General features: G+C 52.7%; 2 protein-coding genes across 2 annotated transcripts in view; both read right to left on the bottom strand.

The window, feature by feature from the left end:
* Positions 1-226: 226 nt before the first annotated feature.
* Positions 227-3,348, bottom strand: RABIF (RAB interacting factor). Its single transcript, XM_064733164.1, has 2 exons — positions 3,157-3,348; positions 227-3,089 (listed from the first exon to the last, which is right to left on the bottom strand). Exons 1-2 carry the CDS (start codon positions 3,340-3,342, stop codon positions 2,847-2,849), a joined length of 429 nt encoding a protein of 142 aa, XP_064589234.1. The 5' UTR covers positions 3,343-3,348; the 3' UTR covers positions 227-2,846.
* Positions 3,349-8,347: 4,999 nt separating this feature from the next.
* Positions 8,348-22,309, bottom strand: part of KLHL12 (kelch like family member 12) — a 29,246-nt gene continuing 15,284 nt past the window's right edge. Inside the window, exons 7-12 of the mRNA XM_064733059.1 lie at positions 20,065-20,171; positions 18,874-19,069; positions 17,261-17,419; positions 15,577-15,675; positions 11,295-11,481; positions 8,348-9,884 (exon numbers count right to left, since the gene is read on the bottom strand). Of these exons, the coding sequence (XP_064589129.1) occupies positions 9,758-9,884; positions 11,295-11,481; positions 15,577-15,675; positions 17,261-17,419; positions 18,874-19,069; positions 20,065-20,171 (875 nt within the window). The 3' untranslated portion in view covers positions 8,348-9,757. The remainder of the gene's footprint in view (positions 9,885-11,294; positions 11,482-15,576; positions 15,676-17,260; positions 17,420-18,873; positions 19,070-20,064; positions 20,172-22,309) is intronic.

Raw genomic sequence — 22,309 nt, 5'->3', positions numbered from 1 at the left:
TTAAATAAAAGAATCCATTATCAAATTAATTTTAAGTGATCTACATATGGAAATTTGGGTTTCTGCACTGTCTTGGTGTTGATAAAGACGGGCTGCAGGATGAGCCTTCCTAGGTATCACGTAAATGCTTCCCATGCTTGAGGGCTGTCTACCACTATTTTCTAGGAGTTACCACAGGCAACTGGAAGAGTTTTCAACATGCTGGATAAAAAGCAGTGAACATATCTGTGAGTCTATGTGAATTTTTATTAGCTCTCATTGACACAGGAACGGTGCAGCTTCAGCAGAGCCCAGACCTGGTGATGTGTCCGGTGCAGCAGCAGCAGCTCTTCCCCCAGGCGTGTCTGCTGCCTGGGACACTCCTCCCCACAGCTCCACTAAATGAAGGCACAGAGGAGCTGCCTGAGCTCAAATCCCACACAGTGATGCTGCTTTCCCCCACCTCCTGCCCACCCCCTGAAATTCTCAGTCACCTCAGGGAACATGAATTAGCCCAGGTGCTGGCTGAGAGCTGGGCTGCACAGCTGTCCCAAAACCTGCCCCAGATCTCTGTGCCACCAGCACTGCAGGGGTTTCTCATGGGCTGCAGGAACCCAGACCCTGCTGAGGCTGAATGACACCCAAGATCTCATGGTACAAAAGCTTCTTCCCAAGAATTGCCATCACACTGTTCATTTCTTCTTATCATTTCAAGCCTGTGTGATCCTATTTAGTATTTAAGAGCCAGCAGAAAGCACGCCTGGATCCATGCAGGACTCAGCTCCCCTCTCCCTGAAGGGGAGCAGGAGCTCCCAGCACTCAGGGCTGTGCTGAGGTGGATTTCAGCTGCTGCCATTCCAATGTGAAGGCTTTGACCTGAGCTCTCCCATCTATCTCTCCAGGGCTGTTCTACCATCTGGGGAAGCTGCCACCACCCCCAGCTCCTCCCAGTGCCACCCACTGCTCAGGAATCCACAGGTGCCATTTCTTGGAGGTCATTTACTCAGTGGTACTCAAGCTGATTTCCAGTCTGTTCTGCACAGTGGCTCCTTCAAAATGAGGGGTGAGCAGTGCAGCAGATTTAAGTAACACGGACTGTAACTGGGGTATTTCAGGTCAGAACACATATCCTAAGAGACAACAATCCAAATGAAAGTGTGAAATTAGTGATGTGATCCCACATTTTGCCATGGGTGCAGAACCCGAGTGAAGCTCTCCTGTCCTTTGGGGCACATCTCCTTGGTGAACCTGTGCAGTCCTGGGGCTTAGGGCTAAGAGACAGGAAGGGCAGGAGGGAAGAAGCAGTTTCCATGACAAATGTCCATCTGATACATTTAGCAAGGACACAGGACAGGATTTGCCTCCTGCTCCTCAGCCCTCAGACCACAGTGCTCTCTCTCAGTTGCTGTGCCTCTCTCCCTGCCCTGATAAATCCTGACTGCCCACAGCAGAGGTTCCTGACACCAGGCCATAAATTGAGGCAGTGTCTCCAAATCATAGAAGTGCAGGTGCTCAAGCACTGCAGGAAGAAGGGATTTGTTTCTGCCCCTCCTGCTGTCAGGATGCCTCCTCTGGGAGACTCATCTGAGGCTCTGCCTGCCCTACAGAGCCCTGCCAGCAAAATTGTTTCATTAGAGGGGCAAGGGAAAGGTTCTTCCTACAGCCTTGGGGCAGCACCCTACCCTAAACCTTGAGCTTGGTGGCACAAACAAATCCATCACCCAGCACGGTGACAGCCACGCCTGCCCAGCTGGGTTAGGACCCAAGGGCTTTAGGGGGTATGGACAGGGATGTGTCCCACAGAGAGGCACAGCACCAGCAAGCCCAAAGCACCCCTGGACAACTCACACAGGGCTCAGCAATGGAGAATGAGCTGGGCCATGATTACCAGCAGTGATAAATGCAGGGAGAACCATGGCTGCTGCAGCCACCTTCCATCTTTAATCAGCTCTGTGCCCAGCTTTTAAAAGGCAGAAACCAAAACTGGTCACAATATCCCAGATCACTCTGACCACCAGCTTTTACAGAAGAGAAATTCCTTCCTGACATCACTGTTTAACACACTCATATGTTCTGACATGCTCAGCACTGCCTGTCCAATGATTCAGGGGCTTTTCAGGCTGGAATCTCTTCCCTCTTGCTGCCTGAAAGCTCCATGGTCTGGCACATTTTCTTTGTTTGCTGCTCTATCAGCTTATGCTGTCTGCACATTCTACCTGTGTTTGTTCCCAAGTACTCAGTTAATAGGACTGCACACTTTAGCTGGAATGCCTCACACTCACTTCAGGTACCACAGCTGTCAGGTGGGATGAGGTTTTGGAGAACATAAATGTTAGAGCTTGGGGCAGCAAACATTCCCTCTGAAAATCAACAGAAGACTCAGCCTTAAGCCCTGGAACTGCTGTGGCTGCAGGTCAGGCAGTTTCAGCTGCCACACTGACTCAGTGCAGCAGTGCTGTCAGTGCAGGCCCTGTCCCAGTGCCCCATTCACACGGTGTCACGAGAGACACCTCAGCCCCCGGAGCAACAGCAGCCACCAGGGAAGCGGCAGAGCAGCCAGACTGGGGCAGGTTGGGCTATGTGGCAAAGGTGCCAGGGTGAGCTGTCCCTGCAGGGCACAGGGACCCTCCCACCACCAACACTCTTCCCGTGTGGGTGCAGTGAGGAGCCGGCCGTGCCAGGGCTGCGATTCCTGGCGCTGCTCAGCTGTGGATCTGGGAAAGGGGTGGCAGTGGAGCCGTGGGTCGGTCACACGGGGAGCAGAGGCAAGCTGCGGCCAGCCAGGCCGCGGTCAGTCCAGGGCTGCCCGGCCCCGCGGGGCTGCGGGGGCTCCCGAGGGTCGGGCCCGGCTCCCACGCGGGCCGGCGTCACTCGTGGGCCACGCGCTCCAGCGCCACGTAGAAGCTGTCCTTGTCGTCCAGGCAGTGCCAGCCGATGGGCCCCGCCTCGCAGTCGGCGCACACCAGGAACTTGACGTTGCCCACGTCGCGGGTGAAGCCCACGTTCTCGAAGGAGAACATGTCGCGCACCAGCCAGTGCTCCCGCAGCACGTCCCCGCCGCCTCCCGTCGCCGCCGCCGCCGCCTTCTTCCTCATGGCGGGCAGGAGGAGCTGCGGAGACACGGGGCCGTCACCGCCCGGCCGGCACCGCCCGCTCCCTCCCCGAACCCCCCGGTACCTCTCGGCGGGCGAAGGTGGCGGCGCCGGGCAGCAGCACCCGGGAGCCGCAGCGCTGGCACAGCACGGCCCGCAGGTTGCGGCCCTGCGCGCACACGAGCTCGGCCGAGCCCGGCGCGGCCGCGGGAGCGGCGGGGGCAGAGGCCGGAGGCGCCGCCGGCTCCATCTCCGCGCAGGGCGCCGCCATGGCGAGGGGCGGGGCCGCCACGGTGACGTCAGCGGAGCGCAGAGGTGACGCCATTGCTGTGGCCACGCCCCGCTGCGGTGGCCCCGCCCCGCTGCCCATCCGGGGAGGGGCCGGGAGCGCCGGGCTGGGAATTCTGTACGGGAATGGTGTACTGGGAATGGTGAACTGGGAATGGTGTACGGGAATGCTGTACGGGAATGGTGAACTGGGAATGCTGGACGGGACTGCTGTACCTGAATGGTGTACTGGGAATGTTGGACTGGGAATGGTGTACTGGGAATGGTGTCCTGGGAATGCTGCACTGGGAATGGTGTACTGGGAATGTTGTACTGGGAATGCTGTACAGGAATGCTGCACTGGGAATGCTGGACTGGAATCCTGAACTGGGAATGCTGGACTGGGAATTCTCCCCCAGGAATCCTGCCCTGGGACTGGGCTGAGCCCCCAGCTGTAGCTGCCCCTGGGTCCCTGCAGTGTCCCAGGCCAGGCTGGACAGGGCTTGGAGCCCCCTGGGATGGTGGAATTGTCCCTGCCCATGACAGGGAGATGAGTTTTTTGGGTCCTTCCCACCCAAACCAGTCTGGGATTTTCCGGTCCCCAGGGATCTTGGACTGGCAGTGCTGTGTCTGTCGTGGCCCACAGGGACCATCAGGGACAGCCACTTCCCAGCCATGGGAGCCTGGAGATGCCTGAATTCGTGGTTGGAGAAGGAGCTCAGTTGGTGTTGGACAAAGGGAAATTGTCTCCCTTAAAAGCCTCCATCAATGGAGATATTCCAGAGCCATCTGGATGCAATCCTGTGCCGTGGGCTCTGGGATGGCCCTGCCTGGGCACTGCAGGGAGCTGGGACCAGATGAGCCCCTGGCGTCCCTCCTCTGACCCTTCTGGGACCCTGTGAAGCTGCAGCAGTGATTGCACCAGGATTCGGGAGCACCTGGGCTGCTCTAACAGCAGCTCTGTGGCTGCTTGGCACAGATGGGGAGGGCAGAGGGCCTGAAAGGGGCAGGGGCACATTGGCAGCAATGTGGAGAGGAAAGCAGAGATCAGCCTGACCCACAGAGCCTGGGCAGCGCCAGGGCAGTGCCAGGGCAGTGCCAGGGCTCACAGGCAGCACTGAGGGACAAGGTCCTGGGGCCCAGGGGACTCTGCTGCTCCTCACTGAGCACCTTGGGGCCCCTCTGGCCGTGGGCTGCTCTGGGCTGCTGCTGCCACCCCTCTGTTGCTGTTGAGAAGATTGAAAGAGGCCTTTGACTGAGCCAGTGCTTCTTTAGAGGGCAGGCCAGATCCCAGGGGAGCCCTGGTTTGGTGTAAATGTGCCCCATGCTCCTCCTGCTCACTCCTGACTGTCTGCTGCCAAGAGCCCTCAGGAGGAGCCAGAAATGGGAACTGACATTTGAGGTGAATATTCACTAAATATTCTCTGATATTCACTAAATAAAGGGGTAGGATTGCAGCAGTAATACTTACACAAGCTGGGGTGTGAGTGTGGCTGGGAGACATCAGCCCACCCTCCTGGCACCTGGGCAGAGTTTGGGGGTTTGAGCTCCTGAGCCCTGCCTGGGGCTGTGTGGGGAGCAGAGCAGGGGGAGGAGAGGGCCCAGCAGTGCCACTGACAGCCCTGGGGCTGCCCTGGGCCAGGCTCAGACCAGGGAAGGGAACAGGGTCCAGTTCTGTCCCACAGGAAGGGGACAGGGTCCAGTCCTGTCCCGGGGCTCAGGAAAGGCCCAGAACCCCCAGGTCTGGAGGTGCTCTGGACTCCACAGAGCCTGATCCAAAGAGGATCAGGGTTACAGACCCCCAGAGTGCCCTCCCCAAGCACAATTATCCTGGATTCTGTGGGATCCTTCCTGCTCATGGAGGGCCAACACCAGTTTGAGAAAAACACCCCAGAGCATTGCTGGGAGCTCAAATCCATCCCTGCCCTGGAGCTGACTCTGGCTGCCCCAGAGACACCTGAGGCTCACTCTGTGTCACTCTGTGTCACTGTCTGTCACCCCAGTGTCACTCCAGGGTCACTCAGTGTCACTCAGTGTCACTCTGTGTCACTGCTCCCTCTCCAGAGCTTCAGAGCCTCCCCATGGTCACTCCTGCCCCAAACCAGCCAGGAAAGCTCTGCTCTGCCCACACATCTGCTTTGCAATAGAGGAGGCCTGGGGCTGCATTTCTCTCCACAGAGGAAAGCAAGGCACAACTTCCCAAGGATATTTCCTGGGAATCGCAGCGAGGAACCTCAGAGAAAGAAAGAAATAATTCTTATTTCATTTGCTGCTCCTGTTATTGTGTTGGAAGATTGTTTATCTGAAGGAGTTTGTCAGTTGGATTTTGCTGAGGATTGTTTTGTTTCCTTGGCCAATTGGAAAAAGCTGAGTCCTGGCTTTTGAGAGACAGTCATGAGTTTTCTTTAGTATCTTTTAGTATTCTTTAGGATTCTTTGTAGTATAGTATAATAAAGTAATTAATTAGCCTTCTGATAGCATGGAGTTCTGCCTATCATTCTTCCCAGACATTGGGGATCCTGCAACTCCAACAAGAGGCCTTTCCCTGCCAGTCTGGAGCTGAAGATTGTGAGGCTCTGCCTGGCTGTACCACAGGTGCAGATCCTCATTTTGGGGTAACCCAGGCTGTGAGGGTGAGATCCCAGCCAGATGTGGGAGGGGAGGCTGCAAACCCACCCTGCAAACCCCCCCTGCCGGGCTGCACCTGCCCTCACCTGCTCACACTGATGTGAGATGGGCACTCCTGAGGGGTCCCAGCCCATGAACCCGAGTGGCACCACAGCACCCCGATGTCTCAGCTCGTGTCCCCAGGCTGCTGCTGCTCTGGGCTGGTGGCTGCAGTGGTGCCTCTCATTGTTGCAGTCCTTGTGCACAGCTCAGGAGGTAACAAAAACCCACTAAAAGGATCTTTGGCCAATTCTTAAGTCTTGGATGGGAGATTTCTCTGTTGAAAACTCACCCTTAATTCTTCAGTTCTTACTGAAATTCTTACTTCTTCTCATTTCCCAGGACGCTTCCTGACCACTGTACAAATGTATTCTTTCTCTTTCATACAAATTGGTTTGCTGCAAGGTGTTCATTCACAACCAGCTCAGTCAGGAAAACTGTAGTATTTTAAATTTATTTCTGTGACTGTTACTTTATCAGTTACTCTTGCAAAACTCCCAAGTCAGAGGTGGCGCTCCCATGTTTTGTTAGCTCCCTTGACATAAATAAGGCAGAGTGCTTAGTGTTTAAAGAAGAGCTGAGGTGATTGTGTGCCTTAGCTGCAAGGCCTGCCTTGGTGATTTTCTCCTGCTGCTTCCATGCAGCCAGCAGTGGAAGGGTGAAAATGTCTTTTAGCATTTTCTGCTGGATCAATCATGAAGCGAAGCTTCACTCTTGCTGGCCAGGGACAATCCATACCAGTTTCCTCCCAAGCAGAACATTTTGTCCCTTTGTTTTGCTTTCAGCAGGAGCCTGGACATTTTCTCATCTCCAGCACCAACATGGAGCATTTTGAAGATTTATATTGTGCATTACCTCCCTGGAAACACCTTGAAGTTCCTCTTCAAACCCTTCAGTACATCCTGTTGTGGAAAGGCAGGGATGGCTCTGCTGGTCACATCCTGCTGTGACCCAGTTCTGCTGCTGCTGAGCTTGTGCCCAGCCACACACTGGACACGGCACTTGTGGAGCTGAATCCCCCTGAGCCCCCTGCAGGAGAGCAGGGCTTGTCAGGGAAGGGAGAGCAGCCCCTGACAGCTGCAGGGCAGCACCAGAGCCTGGTGGCTCCCCCTGCACCCTGGCAGAGGGCACAGCTGGGACAATCCATGGGTGGCACCAGGGAGTGCTGCACTCCCCAAACGGGACCTGTTCCCTTCTTTGCTTCCCCACTCCTCACTGGCTGAAGAATGATGGAGCAGTTTGGGGACAGGTGTCAGGAGAGGCTCCTGAACACCTGGAGTGTTTGTGGGGGGAGCAGGTAGCAGGGGGAGGATCTGGAGCCATCAATGAGGCAGTTTGCCCTGAAACCAAGAGAATCTGTTTTGCACATGGACAGATGAATTAATGCTGGGCTCCATTCATCCCACATGCCCGTGGAGGAAACAGGAGCTGTAATTTTTTGCAACTGCAGCTCTGCTGTAACAGTATCAGAATTACGGAATTGTTTTATTTGGAAAAGCCCAACCATTTCCCCAGCACTCCATGTTCACCACTAACCCATGTCCCCAGGGGCCACATCCACAGGTCTTTTGAACACTTCCAGGTTTGGAGACCCCACCACTGCCCTGGGCAGCTGTGCCAGGGCCTGATCAGCCCTTTGGGAGAGAGATTTCCCCCAATATCCAACCTGAACCTCCCTCCCCTGGCACAACTTGAAGCCGTTCCCTCTCCTCCTGTTCCTGTTCGCTGGGAGCAGAACCCAACTCCCCCCGGCTGTCCCCTCCTGTCAGGAGCTGTGCAGAGCCACAAGGGCCCCCCTGAGCCTCCTTTTCTCCAGGCTGAGCCCCTTCCCAGCTCCCTCAGCCCCTCCTGGTCCTCCAGCCCCTTCCCCAGCTCTGTTCCCTTCCCTGGACACACTCCAGCCCCTCAATGTCCTTGTGAGGGTCCCAAGGCTGCTCCCAGGATTGGAGGTGTGCCCTCAGCAGTGCCAGCACACAGGGATGCTCACTGGTCACAGCATGGCAGGTACCCACCAGGTGTCATTGGCCTTCTTGGCCACCTGGGCTCATGTTCAGCCCCTGATAATTCATTATTGCTGCTGACTGTCATCAGTCTTTTCCTCCTCTGTGCTCCATCCTCTTCTCCAACAGACCTTGCAAGAAATTCCCACCTTAGGGAGTCCTCCAGGCCTGGCTGGTCTCTGTGCACAGATCTCACAGCTGGAGCAGCTGTTTTTCATCACTGGGCTGAAGCTGCAGGGCAGAGACACCTGAGGGCAACTGCCTGTCTAACACAGGCTTTGCACAAAACCTCCACACAGCAGTCAGTCATGTCTGGAAGGTAGAGAACAGAAGCTAAACTCCTACTGGCTCAGGAAATATTTTATTCTTTATACTTTCATTAAAAAATAAACATAGGAAACGAAACCACAGAACACTTGTGTGATAGAAACAAACGCAGAAGGTCAGAGCATTGGCTGAAAGTGCATCATTAGGTCATGCTACCACGTCCCTGATCCCACCCTGTCCCCAAGCAAGGAGTCAGCAGGAAGCCCAACGAGCAGCACTACATGGAGCCCAGGCACTGTGGGGCCAAGCTGATGGCAGAGGGGAGCCTGAGCCCCCCAACAGTGAGGCAGGACATGCTGAGCAGGGAGAGCTCCATGAGCTGCTGGGAGCCACTGGTGGAGCCTCACCTGGGCCCATGGGGCAGCCAGGGATAGCAAGTGTCACAGGATGTGGAGTCATGAGACAGGGGAATAAACAGCTGAGAACAAAGGGCGAAACAGAATCCTGGATGTCACTCCAGAACAGCCCTGGAAGCAGAAAAATCCTAGATGAAAGGAAAACCAACACAATGAACTTGAGTGAAAGGCTGCCTCAGGTGTGCTGGGCTCGGGTCTGTCTGGGGACAATCCCCAGTGCCTCACCCAGCAGGACCCTGGTGGGCAGCAGCCACTGTGTCCCTGCTCTCCTGGCCTCAGCTCAGGTGACCTCCTCACAGGGTGGGGCACAGCCAAGCCCCCGGTGCCACACATCATTTGCAGCTGGAGCTGTCAAGCTTTTTGAGGAAACACGATGTGATGAACCTTGCTGAGCCCCTGATCAAGAGCACAAACACTGCAGATGCTTCTGTGGCAGGCACTGAGCTCCTCCCCTGCCTCTGCCCGTGGCCTCAGGCTCTGCTCACAGGGGCTGACAGCTTTAACCTTCGACTCCTTTGTGTGCAGCCCTGCAGACACAGTGACAGCTCAGGGCCCTCACACTCACCCAGGCTGGCTCTGCAGTGCTGGGGAGCACGCTGCAACATTCAGGACGTACACAATGATTTGAAGCTGGAACACAAGAGCAGCTGGGCTCAGCCTCACACATCCACACGGCCGAGAGCGCCCGAGGACCCGCGGGGTCCTGCGGTGGCTGAAGAGGTGACCCAGGGCTATGTACAGGTCCTTGGGAGGGGTCACCAGGCTGCCTGAGACCAGGCTGGGGCAATTGCTCTGCCCACAGACTGAGCCACAGGAACAGCACAGAGTGCAGCTTCTCCTGACCCATTCATCCCCTTCCTCCAGCTTCCCACAGAGCCCCTGACTGCAAATGACTGCTGAGATCACACAGTTATGCACATGCTCTAGTCACAAGCAGCACAGAAAGCTGCTGTTCTGGTGCCTATTCCCACAGCATCCACAACTCTCAAGAACAGTCACTGCAAACCATTTGGGACTCCTCCTCCAGCCGAGACATTTTAGAATGTTTTTCTTTGTGAGTTGCCTCTGCTCACTTCTCCCGGAGGACGCAGACCCCGGCGTCGCAGCGCTGCATCCCCAGGGAGGTGACGACTTCCCAGCTGTCAATGATGGGGTCGTAGCACTCGATGCTGCTCAGCAGTGAGTTGCCATCGTATCTGCCAGGACACAAAGTTACACATGAAGGAGGGTGCTGGAGGAAGAGGCTGAGGCATTCAGAGCTCTTCCTGGGAGACTGGAATAGCCCAAATTACCCAAATTATAACCCCTTCACCAGGCTGCCACTGCTGTCTGCTGCTGCTCTCCTGCCTGCCTGGGCCCTGGACTGTGGCATTCACACTCTCTGAAAACATCTCTTCACCCAGGATTTTTCTCCTGAAAAGCTGAGAAGACTCAGAGAAAAGGAAAAGAAGTCTTATCTCATTTGCTTCTCCTGTGTTTTGCTCATGTGGAATGTGCTGGGGGATTGTTTACCCACAGGTTGTTCCAGACTGCAAGGGAAGATGTATTCTGTTACCATCTGTATGGCAGTTGTCTTTTGTCAAGTGGGCAGTTTGCCTTATCTCTCTCTGAGTGACCACAATCACTCCTCCCTCTGAGGGGACATTGCTGATAACAGCTATTGGATGTCACTGCATGGCTGATAAGAGCTACAGCATCCCATTGGGAGATGGGAGCCCAGAGGGAGGAGCCAAGCATTCCTACCCAGATATAATCTGGAGATTCTGGAACACCAGCACAGCTTCTGCACTGGATTGCCCAGAGGAGCAGCAGCTGCCTCTTCTTCCACTGGATCTTCAGAGGCAGAGACTGCACCTTTCTCCAGGATCCCTGCTCCAGCAGAACCAGCCCTGACACTGCAGGAGGGCTGAGCCACAATTCCAATGGGACTGCTGCCAACAGCCTGACCCACAGGGTGTCAGGTTGGGTTCTGACTCTGGCAGTGTTGTTCTAGTGTATGCATTCTTTATTTTATCCTTTTATTTTCTTCCCTATTAAAGAACTGTTATTTCCTGCTCCCATATTTTTTGCCTGAGATCTCCTTAACTGAAAATTTATAGCAATTCAGAGGGGTGGGAGGGTTTACAGTTTCCATTTCAGGAGAGGCTCCTGCCTTCCTTAGCAGACTCCTGGTTTTCCAAACAGAGACAGATTTGATTGTTTCATTGGATTCTGGTGTGAGTTATTTTGACTCTTTGGCCGATCAGGGCCAAGCTGTGTCGAGACTCTGGAAAGAGTCGGGAGTTTTCATTATTATCTTTTTAGCATTTTAGTAAGTATCCTTTCTGTATTCTTTAGTATAGTATACTTATATATATTCTTTCAAATATATATATAAATATATATATATAAAAGTATATATATTATTTAATATAATATAGTATTATAAAGTAATAAATGAGCCTTCTGAGAACACAGAGTCAGATTCATCATTCCTGCAAACACAACACTGACCTTTGTGCTGCCTGCTGTGGTTGGGCACAGTGACCCTGTGGGTGTCTCCCCTCACCGAGGAGAGGCCCCGTGGCAGGGACAGCAGCTGTGTCCCCCAGCAGGCCCTGGCTTACCCAGCGATGGCGTAGAGGCGGCCCCGCAGCACGGTGGCCCCCACGTAGCAGCGCGGCGTGGTCATGCTGGTCACCGTGGTCCAGGAGTCGGTGCGGATGTTGTAGGCCTCCACCGAGGAGAGGTGAGCAGTGCCATCAAACCCACCCACCACGTAGATGTGGTCATTGAGCAGAGCCACGCCGGCCCCTGTGGAGAGAAGGTGGCACAGTCACACCCATGGGTGACACTGGCAGTGTCTCTGTCCCTCAGGGAGCCTCTCAGGAACCCCGGCCAGTCCTGAGTCGGCAGACACCGGGGGACAACAGTGGGGACACACTCTCTGTGCCCTGAGGGTCCTGAAGGTTCTCTCGTGCCCTGAGGGTACTGAGGGCACCTGAGCTGGTCACCTTTGCAGCAGAAGAGACACCAGAGACATTGGTAGATGCTAAAGGGCTGACTCTTAGCAGGGGTTAATCCAAGGTTTTATTCAGGGGCTCTGGGGAGCTCCTGCACCTCAGGGGGCTGTCACAGACATCTTTTATGGAAAATCCTTTCCTTAGGATTTTTCCTCCTGAGAAGCTGAGAGGCCTCAGGAACAAAATGTAAACAATGGTTATCTGCTGCTGTGGAATGCAACAGGTGGATCTGTGATTGGCCCATATTAGATGTTTGTAATTAATGGACAATCACAGCCCAGCTGGCTTGGACAGAGAGTATGAGACACAAACCTTTGTTATAATTGTTTGCTATTCTATTCTTAGCAAACCCTCTGATGAAATCCTTTCTTCTATTCTTTTAGTATAGTTTTAATGTAATATATATAATAAAATAATAAATCAGCCTTCTGAAACATGGAGTCAGATCCTCATCTCTTCCCTCATCCTCAGACCCCTGTGAACACGGTCACAGAGGGCCTCCTGCTGAGAGACTCGGGAGATGTGCCAAGGTTCCATTTAAAGGGAGGTGGAAACCCAAAGAAGAGAACATTTTACTGACCAATAAGTGACCCTAAGGGATGGGTACTGGGGGATGGACATTTAGGACAACATATAGGGCAAAGCTTGGGGGGCTGACCCCTGGCCTCTGGCTGATCACTCGACATCCTGGATTGAAGCTTCTAGATGGAGGGGATGGGATGCTGAGTGACAGACAGAGAGCCAGGGTGGGGGTTTGGGGGTGATCTCAGCCAGGGAGAGGGATTACACAGGTAAAGGGAAGGGGGTACAATCTGGGATAAACCATCTGGGAAAAATACAGGGATACAAAACAAAACTACTTCAAAGTATTACAAAGTATAAAAACACACTACAACAGGCAGCACTGGGCTCACTGCCACAAGGTGAACAACTCAATTCCTCCCTCTCCAAAGGACAGTTTTTATGCTTGTACCTCCCCTAAAACAGTTGATAACTATCTTCTGTTGTTGTTGTCTCCAATATGAAACATGGAAACACCTCACTCCACCAAACACTACTGACTCTGGGGCATGGGGGGGTCTGGGCAGCACAGCAGCACAAAAGTTTACCAGGGCTGACACCTGAGCACAGGTGTGTGAGCACAGCAGCCCCAGGCCCGCTCTGCTGGCAGAGGTTCCTCTGGTGCTCTGAGTCCCTGGTGCCACCCAGCTCCCGGCTGTGGCTGCACACTGCTCCATGCTAAGCTGGAGGAGGGATTTCCCTGACATTACTCCTTTAGAAGACAAAATGAAAACTGGTTTCTACACTGCTGCAGAGGCAGAGGTGGCTGGAGCAGCTGCCTGAATAGGTGTTCTCACAGTGAAAGCAGACAATAATACGCTGCTCCAACTGGGAATTTCTGAAACCAGCAGCAAATAACCCCTACCAGCCTTGGCTCCTCCTTGGCAGCCCCTCAGGTAGAGCACAGGAGGACACTGTGACATTACCAGGCACTTGGTGGCCTCAGGGGCTCCTGGGAGCACAGTCAGCCCTGTCAGGCTGTCACCACCCACAGGGAACTCTTGCACTAATGAATATCCTGAAGGAAATGAGCCAGCTACCCTGGCATGGATCTGTTTCTTTACAAACAGGGTATAAGAGACTTTCTGTTCCTCTAAACACACCCTGGCTTTCCCTGTCTGTCCTTGCTGAGAGCCCAGAACAGCTGGGAATGGCCAGGCTGGCCCAGGGGGCTCTCCAGGAGCTGAAGAGGCCTAATCAGGGACACTGGGTCCAGCAATGCAATGTGGCCAAGGTCTCTGAGAGGTGGCCTCCCTCCAGAACTGTCCTAAGAGATGAAAAGAAACAAGGAGGAAATGATCTCTGTGAATAAAGCCAGGATTACTCTTAGTCCTGGTCTTGGAATTCAAATCCTGCATGTGGATAAATCTTAGAGGGTTTTTTGGGGACAAAAGAAATCTTGCAGGGTCCAAAGTCACCAGCACTCACACCTAAGGTGTGAGTAGTTAGGGCTGTTATTACCAGAGTGGCAGCACCAAAACCTGAGCAAAAAAGGGCCCTTGGGCACATTTCAGATCTTGGTACTCCAGGTCACAGTGTCAAGGAAGGAGCCACTAAGCCAGTGCTGGGGACAAGAGCCTCCCCAGGGTCCTGCTGGCTTGTGGCACCAGGGAGCTCATGCTGCACCAAGGCACAGCCACTAAAGCCTGCAGCTCCTGTGGGGAGCACAGACCTGGGAAATGCCTGCTGTAGAAAGCCTGAACTCTGCTTTTGTCTTGAACTTGGTCTTGCTTGAACTCTGGTCTTGTCCAAAATCAGACAATTCTGGTGCCCACAGCAGGCCCCTTGAGAAAGCCATCTGATCCTCAAGCTTCCTAGAGATTCATGGATTGACCTCACACGGTGCCTCTGACCTAGAAAAACCTGCAGATTTCATCCTGTGTTTTATATGTATGGCCTTCCTGGATGTGGAAAGTGCCCAACTCCTAAATCAAGTCCACTCTTGGCAGATAAACCAACACTTAACAGGAATATCCCTGTCACAGGAATAAATATTTAAAGATTGGGGTTTTGGTGAATGCCACTGCAGGCACAAGAAAACTGAAATGTTTTGGAACAGAGCCCAGTTTTACTGAGTACCCAGTACTTGTCCCTAACCAGGACCTGCACAGGGATCACATGGAGCAGTGCTGCCCAGCTGGCTGTGAGGGCCAGTTATTGCAAGAAGCAGAGAAAAAGCAACTTCAAAAGGGATTTGGAGAGGGTCTAAGCACATAACTGTAAGCACTGGGAGGCACACAGGGGTGGAGGCACAGAGCAACCTTCCCATGCACACACAGGCAGGGCCAGGGCAGCAGGCCTGAGGCACACAGCCAGAGCAGGAGTCAACACACCTGGGCACACAGGAGCTACAGGAGCCCCACGACAACCCCTCTGAGAAATGAAGGAGAGTTTAAACAGAAAGATACCCCAAAAGTAGGATTTAAACTGTATTTTTGTCCTAGATACAAGTGCCAACTTAAAGCTTGGATAGAACACCAGGCAGAGAGACAAGTGAAGAGCTGGTGGGGATAATTATGGTGTGAGTGCACCATTTGTGTAAGCCCACTGCTGGGTGACAGTGCTGTGACAGTGCTGTGGCAGTGCTGGCCCAGAGCAGGGCTCAGGGGAAGGAGCCTGGCAGTCACACCTGCCCTCACTATGCCCCATGGAGCTGCTGAGCACCGACCCAGTACTGGGGTCAGTCTGTGCCTTGGGAGCTCTTCTCCATGCCAGGCATTGCTCCCAGATGTGGAAGTCACCCAGCATTTCATCAGCCTCCCTGTAACCTGTGACTCTGCCACTGCATTCCTCTGCACACACCTTGCCCTGGGATGGAGGCATGTGAAAATCAATATTTCTCTTGGGAATTCAAGCCAGTAAAATCATCCTTTCACAAAGCCAACCCACCCACTGGGGCCAGAGCATCCTCCAGTGCAGCAGAACACAGCAGCAGTGACTGCTCCCTCAGTGCAGCAGAAACACACTGACCTCAAGGCACTGTGGCTGTGACATCTGGTCAGAGAGAGAAAGCTAGATAAGCTTTCCCATGAATTGGTCTGAGGCAGCTGGAGAGAAAGAATGATAGTCAAATACTAAACAATCCACAGGTGGTGTTTGTAATAAGTTGTTTTCCTTATGGCTGTTTACAGATGGGTGTCTTCTTAATTAGCCAGTGGTGGTGGTGGTTTGGTTTAAGGACCAATCAGGTCCCCTATAGTGAACTAGAATATAGAAAGGAATGGGTTCCTAATAAAATTGTTATTAGCCTTCTGAAAACACATGGAGTGTGTCACTCATTTATCTGAGTCACTTCTGACCCAGCAGTGACACTGTGGGCTCTTACCTGAGCGCTTGGTGGCCATTGGAGTGACATTTGTCCAGTGTCCAGTGTGGGGGTCATACCTCTCAACAGAATTCAGGATGTTCAGCCCATCGTAGCCTCCTGAAACAAAACACAGGAGCAAACCATGGGGTTCACCTGGGGAGAATGCTTTCTGTGCAGAGAGCAGTACCATGCTCTTCTAGTATTGAAATTACATCCGACTTCCAATCCTTAGAATCTGGTTTAAGCCCAGAGAAGAGTAATAAACATAATCCTATTTATACTGGCCCTATCACTGACCCTAAGCATCCTCCTAACTGCACTAAACTTTTGACTCACCCAATAACCCCCGACTCAGAAAAACTATCCCCATATGAATGAGGATTCAACCCCCTGGGATCTGCTCAACTCCCCTTCTCAATCCTCCTCTTCCTAGTAGCCATTCTCTTCCTCCTATTCGATTTAGAAATTGCCCTACTCCTCCTGCTACCATGAGCCACCCAACTACAATCCCCTACCACCACCCTAACCTGAACCTCCTCACTCCTCCTCCTCCTTGCCTTAGGACTAGTAGGACAACACAGGAGCAGACCACGGGGTTCACCTGGGGAGAATGTTTTCTGTGCAGAGAGCAGTACCATGCCTGGTGGGCCCTGAGCACAGAGTGGCACTGCCATCAGCACAGCCCATCCTGGTGGGGCAGAGCATCCTGCAGCCAGCCCAGAGCCAGCTCTGCCCCACACTGCCCTGGGAGAGCATCACCTCCCCAAAGCAGCAAACCAGGCCAGCCCCATGGAGCTGCCTCTGAGCACACTGCTGGTGCAGCCCTGCAGATGTGCAGCTCCCAGGCCTGTGCTGAGGCTGGATGGTGTAGGCTGGGATCTCTCAAGAGCTGTTTCACAAGCAGATACTAAAATCTCTGTGCAGCCCCAGCAAAGGAGCAGTGTGCTGTCATCCACCCTGGGGAACAGCATGAGGAAGAGGAATGAACATGGTTGGTTTATTCAAGGCCAGGTTGGGCAGGGCTTGGAGCAATCTGGTCTAATGGAAAGTGTCCCTGCCCATGGCAGGGGGTGGAATGAGATGAAGTCCCTTCCAACCCAAACCATCCAGTGGTTCTATGAAACCAGTGCCTAAGATCTGTGAGTCCCCAGGAACAGGACTGCCACAGAGGTGGGTGCAATGCTGGGCCTGCCTTTTCTGGGGCCTAGAAGGTGACCCACAGAACAAGATTCAGAGTGCTTTGTTCTCTGGCAATCTCTCTGTATTCCCTGAAACTGAAATGAGTGCTACAGGAAGAAGCTGGAGAACAGACAGCTCAGGATACATTTCTGGAGCACTACAGCCACCATTGCAGGTGCACCCCTGGCCCACAGCTACCTGCTTCATCTCTGGGCATTCAGACATTGCCCAGGCCACACAAAGCCTCAGCTGGCATTGCTTATCCTCCACACTCCAGCCATCCCTCAAATGCAGTGTGTGTAAATTGTGTTTAATTTGCAGTGTGCAGCATTCCCTGCAGTCCAAGCCATTGTGATGGGCACAGTGAGGTCAGGCAGCTCTCACTGACTCAGCTGTGAGTGCTGTGAGGTTAAACCTCCTCTAACATGGACGTGACAGGTTGGGGCTGCTCAGGCAGCACTTGAATGTTCCCTTGGGTAAAAAGGCAGGCTGTGCACAGCTCAGAGGTGCTGAGGGTACCTACCCAGGCAGTAGATGACTCCATTGGCCACCACGAGGCCTGCTCCCTCCCGTGCTGTCTGCATGTCCCCCAGCATGCTCCACTGGTCGATGTTGGGGTCGTAGCGCTCCATGCTGGTGTGCCGGCGGCTCCCGTCGAACCCGCCCGAGACGTAGATCATGTCTGCAGGGACAGAGGAGGCACCAGGCACAGCCAGTCAGCCAGGGACAGAGGAGACACCAGCCACAGCCAGCCAGCCAGGGACAGAGGAGACACCAGCCACAGCCAGTCAGCCAGGGACAGAGGAGGCACCAGGCACAGCCAGCCAGCCAGGGACAGAGGAGGCACCAGGCACAGTGGTGGCACCAGGCACAGCCAGGGACAGTGGTGGCACCAGGCACAGCCAGGGACAGAGGAGGCACAGCCACAGCCAGGGACAGAGGAGGCACAGGCACAGCCAGGGACAGAGGAGACACAGCCACAGCCAGGGACAGAGGAGGCACAGCCAGTCAGCCAGGGACAGAGGAGGCACCAGGCACAGCCAGGGACAGAGGAGACACCAGGCACAGCCAGCCAGCCAGGGACAGGCAGCCCTCCAGGGGTTGTTTCACACGGAGCAAAGCTACGGCATGGACTGCAAACCACAGAAAACAGACCATGGCACACCAGGGGCCAAGATGAACCCAGGCTCTCAGCCTGGCTCACAGGCCCAACAAACAAACACAAGTTCCATCTGGCCCTTAAATCTGCTTCTTGCTGATGGATGAAAGAGAACACATACAATCCAGCTATGTTTTTTCATGCTGCAGAACCACTGAAACTCTGCCATGCCCAAACCCAAACCCTGCCCATGGTGAGCTTCATGTCAGTACCTCCCCAAAGTCCTCACTCCTTCCCTGCAGATGTTCCAGTCACTGCAGTGCTGGATGGCCACAGCTGTACTGGCTGTCCTGTGCTCACTGTTGCCCAACACTGTCACCACCCTCAGAGCTTCCCACTCCCTAATCTCTCCCAGAGCCCCTTTCCCCCAGTTCACAGATACATGCTGCAGGAATGCAGCGGAGGCAGAGCTCCTCTCAGGATATGTGGGCAAGTTTTCCATTTCTGCATCCCAGTGATGAGAAGGCAGAATCTCAGGCTCCCCTCCTCCCGCAGAGCCAGCCCACTCTTCACACAGCAGCTCAGGGCACCTCAGGCTGGAGCTGAACAGGCTGCTCTGCCCTGGTATTGTAAATCAAAGGTGCTCTAACAAAGGGGAGAGAGAATGATGCATCTGACTCCATCATCAGAAGCCTAATGAATTACTTTATATACCATACTGTGTACATTGTATCTAAACTGAATCTGCCATGCACTCACCCTCGCTCACAACTGCACAGAACTGCACTCATCTCTGATTCTCTTGTGACTGTCCTGTGACAGTCCGACTCACACACACATTCTTGGCCCTGACAGGCCAAGGGAACAAAACACCCTCACTTTGGGTAAACAATCTCCATATTGCATTCTACTTTAGCACAACACAGGCACAACAAGTGAGATAAGAATTGCGTTTTCCTTCCTCTCTGCTTGTCTCACAGCCTCTCTCTGTTCAGAGGGTGTGTGAACACCACACCCTGGCTGTGAGCAGGACGTACCTCCAAGGGTTGTGGCTCCTGCCAGCCCTCTCCTCACGTTCATGGGAGCCACAGAGTACCAGATGCCATCCTCATCCGAGGTGTAATCCAGGCACTCCACGGAGCTGAGGCGGGAGCGCCCGTCGTAGCCCCCGATGACGTAGATGCGGTCGTGCAATGACACCGTGGCCACGTAGCGCCGCTTGCGGGTGATGCTCTGCGACAGGAAAACGACACTGAGGTCAGGAAACAGCACTGGGCACGGAGACCAACCCCTCACAGAAACAGCACTGGGCAGGGAGACCAACCCCTCACAGAAACAGCACTGGGCACGGAGACCAACCCCTCACAGAAACAGCACTGGGCATGGAGACCAACCCCTCACAGAAACAGCACTGGGCATGGAGACCAACCCCTGCCCTTCACCCTCTCCTGCTGCTCCTTTGGGAAATGCCCACTGCCCCAGGGCAGGCAGCTCTATGGATTTAAAGAGCACAGCCTGAGTGACTGTGCCTGCCCCCACCTGGCTGTGCTCTCTTCTCAGGACTGTGTCTCTCTGCACTCAGATATTTCATTTATCCTGTGCTGCTGCATAACCCCCAATGCATTTGGGATGATTCTGTTAGCCTCCTATTACAATGGGAAAAAGTAGGGACTCTGAATATTTGATGAAGCTATCAGCCTCCAAAAAGGATCAGAATTTTGGAACACCAGGTGATACTGAGTCTGCCCTGACTGGTGATACTGAAGAAGAGGCAGTTCTCCACCATTTCACACAGATAAAGGTGATTTTAATTTGAGTAGAAATACTCCTTAGTGCAGGAATTCTCTCTTCCCATTATGCTCCAAAACACTGCAAGCAGTGGGATCATGCAGCAGCCTTAAGACTGCACTGACTACACGGTTCCTATTGACATTCCAATTATCATCACTAACCTTAAAGCTTCACACCCCTTCACTAAGAAACATGATAGTTCTCACTCCCACAGCCAAGATGTGGGTCTCTGCAGGCTCAGCTGATCAGGTCTATGACAACAACCCCCTCTCCCTCAGTCACTCTGCACTCTCATGTAAATCTCTAAAGAATTTCTGTCAGAAATCCTCAGCAGATTGCACAGGACAGCCCAAGGAGGTTGTCATCCAGCTGGTGCTGCAGATCAGTGTTTGCTCACAGCCTGCTCAGCCCAGTGGTGCTCAGAAACATTCCCTTACCGGCAGGAAACTCCACTCCTGGGTCTTGGGGTCGTATTTCTCCACCACATCGATGGGGGACTGCTGGCTGCCGAAGCCGCCGATCACCAGCAGCACCTCGTTAGCTCCTGAGGGACAGAGGGACAGCAAAGCCAAGTCAATCCCTTCATAACCAAAGGGTCACCTCAGGGGAACAACCTGGAGAAACTCTGAGCCTTCCCTGGCACAAAGCTGCCTCTAAATCCCTGTTTTGGTCTCGGCTCTGGAGAAGGGACCTAACCTGGCTCAGGCACTCACACTCCCTTGTCACTGTCACATTTTCTGGAAAAATATCTTTGCCAGGATTTCTTCTCCTGGGAAGATGAGAGAGAGAAATGAAAACAATAATTATCTGATTGCTTCTCCTGTGTTTGCAGCTTTGGAATGTGGTCTGGATACCACTTACCAACAGGTGCATGTTTGATTGGTTTCATGTGAATTGTTTTTACTTAATAGCCAATCACCATCAGCTGTGCCAGACTCTGAGGAGTCAGTCATGAGTTTTTATTATTCATTCTTGTTAAGCTTCCTGTCTGTATCCTTTCTCTTTCTTTAGTATAGTTTTAGTATAATATAATAAGAATAGAATAGAATAGAATAGAATAGAATAGAATAGAATAGAATAGAATAGAATAGAATAGAATAATAATCAGTCTTCTGAGAACATGGAGTCACATTCCTCATCTCTCACCTTATCCTGGGGACTCTCACAAACTCACTCCCTCTGTGCTCAGCAAGAAAGAGAAGGGAGAAACTCTTCAGAGCATGTGGCAGACAGTAGACTGAGGTGTTAGGAGCTGGCTGCTGGAGGGCTGTTTCTCCTAACATCAGAGGCTCTTTGAAAAGACAAGCTGCCTCAGAGACAGGTGGTGAAATTCACTCCTTTATATCTCCTTTTGTACCCTTTCTGCTATTTTTCCCAAACCTCTCACCACCCCACAGAATCTGTAGGAAAATGTCTGTTTCCCTGCAGCCTCCTCTTGGTCACAAGTGACATCCAGGCCTGATTTGGGGGACTTTGTTCACCACATAACTGAGAAACAAGTCAGGCTGTCTGAACATTGGAAAACCAATTAAATATTTTCCCAGGAATTGTCTCTTAAATCTTGTGTATTTTATTTCAAAATTGCCTTCCCTCTATTTTCTCTGAGATGAGATGAATTCTCTGAATTTTTCTCATTTGCTCCATAACAGCTGTGACCTGGAGAGTTGCAACTTCCCCTCTAATCCCTGCCTGGAAGCCTCAGGCTTCTGTCTCAGGTTTAGAACAGTTCAGCATCCCCTCCACTCCTTGGCCCTTTCTGGAACAGGGAGTTTATCACTAGAATTTAGGGCTGTCCAGCCTTTCATTGCACAAGGACTGAACACCAAGCAACAAACATTTAACAAGACTTTGTCTGTCACAGAGCAGAAAAGCTGCCACCTCAAATGAAGAATAATACAATAAATAACTGGGAATGATTCACAAGAGCTCCAACATCCTGGAAATCCTCTCTTCCAGTAAGAAAGCTAAAAGTGCAATCACTTCAGCTCCTCCCATGCAAAGTCAATACATGCCTTGATCACAGTTGAAAGTGACCCATAGCTGATATCAGATGGTATGGAATCAATTAAAACAGCTAGGGCTGAATCCAAAGCACGAACCTCAACAATAATGTGCAGTTTTAACCCATACAATCAGACAATAAAACAGTTTTTAAATCTTTTTTATCAGGTGACCTATTTCAACTAAGAATAAAATGAAATGTGTTTTTTCTAAAATCACAGAATCACAAAATGGTATGTGTTGGAAAAGACTTAAAAGCTTGTCTCATTCCATGTTCAGGGACAGTTTGCACTGTCCCAGGCTGCCCCAAGCCCTGTCCAGCCTGGCCTTGGACACTTCCAGGGATGGGGCAGCCACAGCTGCTCTGGGCACCTGTGCCAGGGCCTCACCACCCTCTCAAGGGAGAATTTCTTCCCTAGATTTCCCCTCTTTCAGTGTGAAACCATTCCTCATTGTCCCATTGCTGCAGTTTCTGATGAAGAGTCCCTTTCTGGCTTCCTTGAGGTCCCTTCAGATACTGGAAAGCTGATGCCATGACAGGCTGAGCTGAAGTGCAGCTCTTTGAAACTGGCACAGGAATTCCCACAAAACGTGCTGAGGCCTGGACTATGCAGGAACAGCACAACAACATTTCCTTCAGGCCAGAGAGGTCTGGTCAGTGTGTCTCTGACAAACCTGATC

The sequence above is a fragment of the Zonotrichia leucophrys genome, chromosome 26, assembly GCF_028769735.1.
Source record: "Zonotrichia leucophrys gambelii isolate GWCS_2022_RI chromosome 26, RI_Zleu_2.0, whole genome shotgun sequence".
Classification (NCBI taxonomy): Eukaryota; Metazoa; Chordata; class Aves; order Passeriformes; family Passerellidae; genus Zonotrichia; species Zonotrichia leucophrys.
Note: the sequence above shows the minus strand (reverse complement) of the source record. Positions and strands in the feature narration are given on the sequence as shown.